General features: G+C 33.9%; 1 protein-coding gene across 5 annotated transcripts; it reads left to right on the top strand.

Moving 5' to 3' along the window:
• The first annotated feature begins 1,400 nt into the window (after positions 1–1,400).
• On the top strand, positions 1,401–10,074 carry LOC106458093 (carbohydrate sulfotransferase 1-like). Of its 5 annotated transcripts, XM_022384222.1 has the most exons (4): positions 6,396–6,521; positions 6,620–6,904; positions 7,011–7,281; positions 8,948–10,074. In XM_022384222.1, exons 3-4 carry the CDS (start codon positions 7,110–7,112, stop codon positions 9,928–9,930), a joined length of 1,155 nt encoding a protein of 384 aa, XP_022239930.1. In that variant the 5' UTR covers positions 6,396–6,521; positions 6,620–6,904; positions 7,011–7,109; the 3' UTR covers positions 9,931–10,074. The 5 variants fall into 5 exon arrangements, with proteins under 5 accessions (XP_022239929.1, XP_022239930.1, XP_022239933.1 ...); XM_022384221.1 differs by lacking the exons at positions 6,396–6,521; positions 6,620–6,904 and adding an exon at positions 1,401–1,482; XM_022384225.1 differs by lacking the exon at positions 7,011–7,281.
• The last annotated feature ends 1,025 nt before the right edge of the window (positions 10,075–11,099 follow it).

The following is an 11,099-nucleotide window of genomic DNA, read 5'->3' as shown; positions in this document are numbered from 1 at the left end:
ACAGTTCACTTGTTTTAAAATAATATACTAAAACAAGTCAAATTTATATATATAAATGTTCGTTACCTAGTTAATCATGACAGTTGTATCAAGAGCTTTAAATAATCGTGTCTTTTCGTCAAAGTTCACACAACCTGGTTCAGTTATTTTGGAATACAATCAACAAGACGAACTAGTATCAAGAGCTTTAAATAATCGTGTCTTTTCGTCAAAGTTCACACAACCTGGTTCAGTTATTTTGGAATACAATCAACAAGACGAACTAGTCTTCTCTACTCTGTTGTTACAATACAATCTGTAATAATTTCACTTAAAAGAAAACGCCACTATACGCTCTTTACGGCTAAATTCACAAACACACAGTCTCTATCTATCTAACTATATCTCTCACTAACTTGCTTTCACTTAACTTCACTTGAACTACATTTTGGACTCGTATTTATAAATAGCCCAACTAAGGCTTACGACTTTCTACAATGATGCAACAATACTCGATCAAAACAACGAGAAAAACTTAGAATACCCGGTGACCGAGCACGAAAACATCTAAACCGTATTAAGCTGCCGAACCAGAAACATTTCACAATCAGCAACCATACAGTTGAGGAGTTTTCATTCTGGGAGTTATTAGAGCTGGGGACCCTACAACCATCTGGTTTAAATGAACGTTTTTCTTTCCTGTAGATTTATATATTTCCATTTTGTGTTTAAATTTTAAAATCTATCTGTTTTATCTTTTCATGACTTGTAATTTCTATGAAATAGATGTAATTTTACTTAGAATTTTCACGCTCAACATTTAAAATACTACGCACTCAAGTTCTTTGAATTATGCGCATGCGCCTTTGTTGCAAACTGTACGATCTGATGAAGAGCGCTAGCTCGAAACGTCATCCTTCTTTAAATAAAAAAATTATTTAAAAAATTGGCGATTGTCCAACCTATTATTTAACTTTGTTATTTTTGTCACCTATGCGGGTTTAATTATATTTATCCTATACGGATAACTCATCTAGAACTATTTATATTATAAAATATTCTTCAGTTTGTTTGTTTTTTTTCGTCATGTTACCACAGCATTTCTGTAAAGTTAGTTAATTGTTACCATGACAAGGGTTAGGCTTGTAGCAAATATCGCGATGTTTCTAAACGTATTAGAATGTACAGCGATGGCGAACTGACTGAACGAGTGAAATCCAGAAATTAATCATATGATCTTTTTTTTTTTCATTTCTTAAAGTCCATTTATCACATCGAAGCTCCCAACATATAAATCAATAGAGAAAAATTCGGTAAATAAAGTTCTGCGATTAACATTTCCTCCCCTCACATACATGTACCCAGATATAACTGGCAGTAACTCAACAAGTCGATATTCCAGCCACATTTACTTCGTGACGTTCCTCTAGAGAGGAAAAGTGAGAGTTACGGCATAACAGTTGAACACCCAGTTCTGTATTAAGCAGCTTGGTTATTACTTTGGTAAGTAAGAACAAGTCATTTTTAGTATAAGTATAAGCTTCTAGTAAGCGCAATTCTTCTTTCTTTACGTTTAATTCGTTTTCTTGTTATGTAATGTTGAGTTAGGAGTAGGGTTATCTATAACATCAATGTGTCAGTCTTATTAAACAAACGTTTGATCTTCATTTTTACCCCAACGGATTATTACCTAATCATTTTTTCCGTTCTGTAATATCCACAAAATACTAAGTAACTCTTTTTTTTTTTTGATAAATGGTTTCTATTCGATGTCGCTGCTCGGTTTTGCTAATGTGACGTCAAATACCATTGCTTGCTGTAATTAAATATTATGGTTTCATTAATTACATCATTAAAGTATAAGCAAGGAAAAAGGACTCGTTAATTAACATGAGACCTTAACTATTCTTGAAAAATAAAATTCACAAGATACATTATAATAAAGTAGTGACTGTTAAAGTTCCCGTTGTGTTATTTTGAATATTGCCATCTAGTGGATTATTTAATTGATAAATTCTATTATTTATACCTGTATCGCTTACTTTGAAAATGTAAGTGTTCTTCGAAGACTATAATCCTACAAACTGAAAATAACACTATTTATTCACAGAACAGGGCCACATAAACACTTAAACCTAGAACAAATTCAGACATGTTTTAGGAGACTAGATTTAACAATAATGCTACTTTAACCTTGGGTTTAAATCCAGTTTAAGAAACTGGCATCAAGAGCTACGTTCTACAGGTCAGTTACCTAGAAAAGTATAAAGGACCACTGTCTTATTTGGTAAGTTAAAAGTTAAATTCAATTACCTTGAAAACATAATGAATATGTTTCTTTTCCCTCATCACTTCTATGCTCTCATCTTCTCTCTCTCTTTCTCTGGAAAAAAGAAAAAAAAACAGCTATCATTTACCAAGTTCTGCTGTACAACTTTACAAACCCTTATTACCTCAACTATGAACTGAGAAAACTATAGTAGGCCTGTCACGACACTTTATTACGAGTCTTCCTAGCCAATCAGATTCCAAATGACCATTGCAAAATCTCTTATTAATTCTTTACTAGCCAATAAAATTAAGCTATAGTTCTATACTGTCTTCACACGAGGAAAAAAAGAAAAGAATTCGTAGCTGTACCGTACCGTAGAAAGATCGAGAAGTATTCATTGACTTATTGTTTTACATTCACGTAGACAAGAACCAGCGAAAGTCAGCAATATAACTTAACTTTCAACAGTCGATCATGTTGACAACTAAATATGAATATTAACATCGACTGTTGTTCCAGGAAGAATTAACTTTGTTTTATAGATTAAGATAAAACATTTCGTAATCATTAATACAAGATAAACACCTACAGTATAAAAACACCATTTAACTGACTGCTTGATCTATTCTATATTCATCCATGAGAAGGGCTTCGGTTTCAACGTATTATCATACACACCTAACTTGAAAATAGTCATGTGCTAATTATATACAGTATAAATTAATGTTCCTGTATGGAATATTTAAACTCTATATTCATGATGTTATTATTGCCTTACCCATTGTATCATCAACACAACATCTTTGTTATAGGATGTCGCTACTCTTCAGTTCAAGGTCTAGTTTACGTTATGACTCATGTCAGCTACTGTGCAATTATAAAGCATTTACTTAAACCTAAATTAATGTTTGTTTGTTGAATTTCTGCGTTAGCTGTCCCTATTTTTAAGTAATAGACAAGATGGAAAGCAGTTAGTCAACATCACCCACTTCCAATCTGTGAACTACTCTTTTAACCAATGAATAGTGAGATTGATCATAACATTATAAAGCCACCATGGCTAAAAGGGCGAGCATGGACGGTGAAGGATTCAAACCTGCGAACCGTAAGTATTTAGGGCAGCTCTTGACCAGAGGAAGTTGTCATGCTGCTTTAACACTTGCTCGTTGCTATGATGAGCGCACAGAGAATTCGCGAGCGAACCAATAGAAGGTGATATAGATCAATGTGTCTCAATATGACATAAACTTTATAGTAACACTTAAAGCCTTAAAATTATTAATTCATCTAATCTATATATTGTAAATTTTACAGTTATCAGTAATGAAAAGTTTTTAATCTCTATCACAATTACAGTTTCGTTTTATAAGTAAAACTTACATTGAATCTGTTGTCTAATATCTCTAGTTCTTATCATTATCGTCAACTGTATAGTTTTCGCGTATACATTTATTTGAAATTCGTATGTTTTAAAATGGCGGATGTTGTTACTATAGGCGGATAGTGTTACTTTAGTCCCGTATAATTGTCTCAACTTATGTTTTAGTTTTTACTTATATATTTAATTGTATTACGTACATCTTACAAAGACAGATGACGTTTCGGTTGGTGGATAGTGTTACTATACTTCCGTAGGACTACATAGGATTTGAACTTAACTCAACTTATGTTTATAGTTTTAATTTATATATATATATAAGTGCATTGCAAGTTTTTACAAAGGCAGATAGTGTTTTTATAGATGAATAGCGTTACTAACACATTTAGCATAGTGATTATAGTTTTCGCTTGTATATTTAATCTGCAAGGCCTTTCTTTTTGCATCTTCTGACGTTTTGTATATAAAACACTTATTGCTAATTCATTTGATTACATTTCTATAATTAATAAATTGTATAACATACTTTTACATATATTCACCCTGAAAAGGACGATTATTTAAATCTCTAAATAATGTACAATGATTTCGTGTTTAGTTTGATAAATTAATCTATATAATTGTTTTGATAAAGTTTAGTTTTAAAGGATCTATATAAATAGACATGTTTAAGAATTACTATTGTAGAAAACTATTATTCTTACCTTTCTATAGATATTTTCATGTTTATAATTATGTGTTATTTTTGCTTCTCAGGGCCATTAGCGTTGAACCCAAATGATAGAAAGGTCAACACATACAATTACCAATACAAATTTATTATTCACCATACTTTAACTTAACTAGTGATGATCAACTCTTGTATCTCACTGAATCAGTGGGAAAATTGTCCACATGCCACAGGGAACAGTATGCAACTTCATCAAAAAGAATATCTGTCTGAAAACGAAGCTAACAGATAGTCTGTTATAAAGATAAGACTGCCAATCATACCTCCTGTTCTACTGTCACAAACCTCAAGCAGCTGGAAAATGAAACCGATGTTCATGTTATTCAATAATAAGACATGTCTGTCAAGTCACTTATGGATTTTGGTGCGATCAAACTGTTGAAGCAGACACTGGAAAGCTATCATACTTGTACACTAGATGATTATGGAAGTAACTCAGAGAGGAATGGTGTGTTTTGGACAAGGAAATCTCACGATGGGGCTTTTTGCAGTATAAACTACGCTGCAGGGTTGTTGTTAACGTTCGTCAGATCAATAATGAGCAGACATTGCAGTATCACCTGTAATGATGTAGTGAGACCTCAAAATCGTTTTAATACATGCTCAACCTCTCTATCTTACCATCCTAAACGGTAATAACAATTCCATATTACAAGAAAAGTGACTTCCAAGAAATAGTGCTCACCCACATTAACACTTGCAACGCGTGTGGTAATTATTCAACTGAGGTAACTGGTGAATCGAGTGAAAATGTGTGGAAAAATGAAATGGAGCACTCGTAACGAGATCTGGGATCCTTTTTTAATCACAGCTGCCAATCAATGCATGTCTGCTATTACTTCTCAGAAGGCGAACTTCTCTAAAAGAGCAATGTGAAAAGGAATGACAACATAAGCATAAAGTTACACAAGCTATCTGCGCTGTGCCAAATGCTGGTATCGATTTCCGATTTTTAGTGTTATAAACTCTTACGTTTACCTCTAACTCACCCATATTTTAAGTGTTATAGGCTCTCAAGCCTACTACTAAGCCACTCAGGGGCTTGCTGAAACACAAACTATATATATATATATATTATTCAGTATACCTGGACTGGAAAGACCAACTTCAAGTAGCTGAAGTTTTCGGCTATTTATAAGTTTTTTTTTTAAAGATATTTATAAGGCTGGTGGTTGGGAGATTTTATTATAGAAATTTTGGGTGATTTTATTTCTACTTTTAGACTTCAAGGGTAACTGCCTTCCCATATCTGGCTGCAGACAGCGAAAGGCAGTAGGGGTGAGACGTTGTGGGTTTAAGCACTCGCCTCTGCACCCTTTGTTTTGATTTTCCATGATGATCAACTTGTTTAACTTCGGCGTTTTGGTTTGGATTTTGCTCGATAGATGGGATATCTCCATCGCTTTTTGGGTGCTATTACCACAAGCTTTATTCGTTTATGAATGTGAATAACCCACTGGAAATGAAAGTATATGCTTTAAATGATTATAAATTCTTTATTGTTTAATATATATATATATATATATAAAATTGTAGTTAATATTCATTAGTTTCTCAAAAAACATACTAAAATAATGACATTTACTATTTAAGGAATATCTCGTGGATTGTTCTTAAAAACTATAGATCTTGGCTGACCTTTAGAAACTTTTTAGATAGAGATAAAAGATAACAATTTATTCAGATTCAGCACAGAAAGCATGAAATACACGTGTATTAGTGAAAGTGCTTTATTATCATGTATTCACTTCAATGCAAGACATAACAAAGTCATGCCATGTATGATAAAATTCCTTTGCCTACCTTAAACTGAAATTGCTTAAATAATGAACTAATATTTATTAACCAATTTCATTTTTGTGAAATTATTCACTCGCCTACAACATGATAGGTGGCAGTAGTTCTTGATTATTATTTTTTCATTGACAATCTAAATAAGTTAAAGTAATGTAATCCCTCTTTGCCACTTGAGACACAGCGGTATGTCTGCGGATTTACAACGCTAGAAACCGGGTTTCGATACCCGTTGTGGGCAGAGCACAGATAGCCCCTTGTGTAGCTTTGTGCATAAGTTCAAAACAAACAAACAAACAAAACAAATTAGAACAACTTAGATTTCGGTAGAATTAGGGTAACAAATATAACTCCCTCTTGCCTACCGAGTATTAATTCCTTCATTTATGCGGACTGTATTAGCTTAAACTAACTAAAATTAAGACTGAAATATCCCTAGAAGGCCACCCACACATGATGGGGGGAGGGGAGGGTTGTAGGTTTTAAGAGTCACTGAACTCTAATTTGGTATCGAATTTGGTGTTCCTGTTCCTCCCCGGGCGCCATTTTTGAAACTGTGTTCATACCCCACTTACAAGCTAGAGGGACCAAAATTGACACACGTGTTCAGGTACCACGAACGGCTGTTCTAATGGGATTTTTTAGAGTACGGACTCCCTTGGTGTAGCTATAGAAGTAATCGGGGATAATGGAGGAAATTGACTGGCACATTGTGATTCATGGGAGCGCTTTTTTAGCTCTGCAGCGGAAGGTGTGTATTCTATGTTAGTCTAAGAAAATGAGTTTATTTTTAATATAGGTATAAGTTGAGTGAAGTAATTACAAATTAATTTATATATATATTTTTTAACTTTCAGGTGGAGAATCTGATATACTTGCCAAAATATTATTTTTTTGGATTTACTAAACCGGATAGATAAAAGCGCAAAGAAAAATTAACTTAGACTTGTAGAAAAATGTATTTTACCTTCACTGAGTTGTGTAGAGCCAGCCTTAACAATAGACTACCTTTGCTGTCAATCCGAAGTCGAAGGACTATTGCAATATGTTGCAGCATTGTTTTTATTGCCACGTTTACATTGACAGTTCACACCGTAAAAAGACAAAACTATTCTTTCCTAAATTTTGGTGAGTGTGTTTCTAGAATATGAAATTATCATTCTATGAAATATTCAATGGTTTCAATGCTAAAATTATTTCTTTAGAGCATGTAAAAACTGTTTTTGTAGTTTACCGAAACAAACAAAGTACTAATAAAAATTCAAGATGTATATCTTAGTAATAGGATAACAAAGATATCTCAAAAATCACATTTACTTGTTGTAATAACTGTGTAATTATATTATGATTCCCGAAAAATCCTTATCTATTTTCTTATTTTAATAATCATTACGTCTTTAGTCTTTGTACAGCATATGTATACTAAATATTTAAAAAGCTATGACATAATTTGATTTTATTATAATGAAGCTAAATTTGTTCTGTATGCTGTAACTGATTACAATAGATGTGACATTGCAAAAAAAGAAAAAAAGTGGTTTTGATATGGAGAAGCCAGCAAACTTGTTCTTGAAAACATGTAATACATAAATACATTTTCAAACTATCCAAATCCTCCACAACCAAGTTCGTTCTGTTATTTGGTTATTCGATGCTTGCTGCTGTGTACTTGTCCTCCCTCTCGCAGAAGTTTTAAATTAGGGACAATTATACGTTTGTTGTATGCAAACATATCATGCATTTTCTACCTTCATATTTTAATGTAGAATATTTGAAACTTTTTTTCATTTATTCTACATCTATGTAGTTTTTCCGTAGCACGTGGTTCAGAAACCCGTTAATTTGACGTTATTGTAGCTGGCTTTGTTCATTTGTTGTTTTCTAGAGATAGTGCCTGCCTACCCCACTCATAGAGGATATTGCTTTAATGCTGCATGTTGTGCAAAAATAAAAAGGATGGCAGTGGCCTTCGCTAGTAAGGAAGATGATATCTACACGTTACAGCCTTTCCTATGTTGAAGGAGGATGATCAGTCACGTGGGTAGTGTTAGTTTATATGGATAAATCTAACGCTTCCGTTATGTAACAAACGTTAGATTCAAACACTACTGAACAGGATTTCAAGTAAGTTGGTTGAAGGGAAGGCATATTGAAGGGGAAAGGCCAGTTTATCAATGCACGGCTTCAGTCAGGTTGAAAGTAACAAAAACTCTCATCGCACACAATAGTAAAGGCTTATGTACAATTTTGTTGTATTCATCTTAAAAGAGGAAAGCCTTAATCATTAAAACAAAACCAGTGTAATCTACTTAAATTTGACTTATTCGTTTATTGTGTAGAATTAATGTTTAGCAATAACTGAAAAAGCAAGAATGTGAATATAATCATTTTTCTTAAACGTTCTTTTTATTACTTCCTTTATAAACTCATTTGACACGTTATTATAAAAATGAAAAGAGAAATTTAATAAACTATCTCCCAGAAGCTCATTTGAAAAGTTTTTTTTTACGTTAGAAAAATAGTAGCCTAATTAACAAGAATATTTCAATACTACTACAGATGAGTGCTAGAGAGCTAGTGTTTATTTAATTAAACATATTTAATGACTTTCTTTTAACTATCAGCTATTAAACGCGTACATATACTAAAACAATATTTTGAGTAGTATTCATTAAGGTTTGAATAACAGGACTCGGTTCCGTTTTGTATGTATATGGAATATTATAACCAATAGTGAAAATTATGTGTTAATATGGGAAGGAATAATGTTTAATGTTCACTCATTTTTTTTCAGCCTTCACCACCTCCTCTCCTCCTCCTAAAGAACTACACGTCATTTTGATGACTTATGCGCGAGGAGGATCCTCGTTCTTGGGTGACTTACTTCAAAGCCACCCCAGTGTTTTCTACCTTTTCGAGCCTCTTCATTACTTTGGAAGTGAAATAGTTTTACCACAAATACCGACGTCAAGACAGTTTCTTTCAGATATCTTTCGATGTAATTTCAAGAACTGGGACTCCTTTATGATTTGGGCCAAACAAAATGTAGAATACAAAAACCTTCAAAGAAATAACAGGTTCTGGACCGCTTGCTCGCTTGGTAAAAACCAAAAAAAATGTTATGACGTCCATTTCATCACTTCATTCTGCCAAAGATATTTGATCAAAGTCGTTAAAGCGATCAGATTTTCCTTAAACCAAGTGGAAGAGATATTAGAAAAGAACAAGGACTTGAACTTGAAAATAATCCATATGATACGCGACCCTCGAGGAATTATGAAGTCGCGATTAATGGAGAAAGCAGTTATTGTTTGGTGTCAAAAGAGTTTATGTTCTGATTCCAGATCCTTGTGCACTCAAATCACCGATGATCTTACTTATGCATGTGAAATAAAGGCAAAGTTTCCCGGAAAATACAAACTTTTGAGATATGAGGACCTTGCCCAAAAACCCCTAGAAACTGCCCGAGATATATTTCAATTTTTAGGAGAAAAGTCTCTTCCCGAAGAAGTTACAAAGTTTTTGGCATCGCACACTAAAGTAACGAAGTTTCCAGTAACCAAGGAAAAATTACTTTGGGAATACACGACATTCCGGAACTCCTCTGCTACTGCAGTTTCATGGGTAAAAGAACTTCCATTTGACTCCATTTTAAAAATCCAATCTAACTGTAAGGATGTATTTAATCGGATGAGTTACATCAACCTAAACACTTTCTCTCAGATCAATTACACAATACCTTTCAAAGAAACTTTCGATGAAAACAATGTTTGTTGAGGAAATGATTTTCAGAAGACAACCAGTGACAACTGATTTGAAACGAGCAAAAATACGAAACCCTTTAACCCGGGCTCTTTCGAAAGGAAGGGCCGGCATGGCCAGGTGGTTAGGGCACTCGACTCGCAATCTGCGGGTTGCGGGTTCGAATCCCCGTTCCACCAAAACATGCTCGCCCTTTCAGCCGTGAGGGCATTATAATGTGACGGTCAGTCCCACTATTCGTTGGTAAACGAGTAGCCCAAGATTTGGCGGTGGGTGGTGATAACTAGCTGCCTTCCCTCTAGTCTTACACTGCTAAATTAGGGACGGCTAGAGCAGATAGCCCTCGTGTAGCTTTGCGCGAAATGCAAAACAAACAAACTTTCGAAAGGATGGGTTTCTTCATTAGTTTACTCCTGATGAAGAAAGGCCCGCCTTTTCAAAGCACTCGGGTTGTAATATTTCGTATTTTTGTTTATAATAACATTTTTGAATCTACGCAAAACAAAAAAAACAATGCATGAAATTATCAAAGCTTAAAATTGACTGATAAATATTTTGAGCGTCCATGAAGGTACTGTAATGTACATTATTGTCTCAAATACCAGCCAGTGATTCTGCACTTACTAAATCCTGTTTCTCTGTCGTTTTTTGTGTACACGTAATGCTATAAAAAGGTAGCTATTCAATGTTCTTTGTTTAGTAGAAAAGCGGATAGTTGGCAGGAAGTTACTATACACTAGGAGAATAAATAATTCAAAATTTGTAAGGAAATTTTAATTTTAATTTTTTATATGTTCCCTCATTTTCTGTCTTTCCTTCTTTTACCTTGAAGATCACGGGTTCGAATCCCCGTCACACCAAACATGCTGGCCCTTTCAGCCGTGGGGGGTATTATAAGGTGACGGTCAATCCCACTAATCGTTGGTAAAAGAGTAGCCTAAGAGTTGGCGGTGAATGGTGATGACTAGCTGCCTTCCCTTTAGTCTTACACTGTTGAATGTTGTTGAATGCAAAAGTGATATTTTTCCTTTAAACGCAAACATTTCAATGAAATGAAATACTTTTATTGCACGAAGGAGAAACACTTTTCCTGAATTTTGTTTACGAAATTTTTTCCAAACTGAATTTCTTGTAATTTAATTTCCTTGTGAAATTATGAGTAATATGAGCACTGGCTGTTTCAT

Source organism: Limulus polyphemus, unplaced genomic scaffold (assembly GCF_000517525.1).
Source record: "Limulus polyphemus unplaced genomic scaffold, Limulus_polyphemus-2.1.2 Scaffold416, whole genome shotgun sequence".
NCBI lineage: Eukaryota > Metazoa > Arthropoda > Merostomata > Xiphosura > Limulidae > Limulus > Limulus polyphemus.
Note: the sequence above shows the minus strand (reverse complement) of the source record. Positions and strands in the feature narration are given on the sequence as shown.

Coding starts and splice junctions, on each gene's coding strand:
- LOC106458093 (XM_022384221.1), top strand. CDS start 7,110: ATGTATTTTACCTTCACTGAGTTGTGTAGAGCCAGCCTTAACAATAGA. Junction 7,282..8,947: donor CTATTCTTTCCTAAATTTTG/GTGAGTGTGTTT, acceptor ATTTTTTTTCAG/CCTTCACCACCTCCTCTCCT.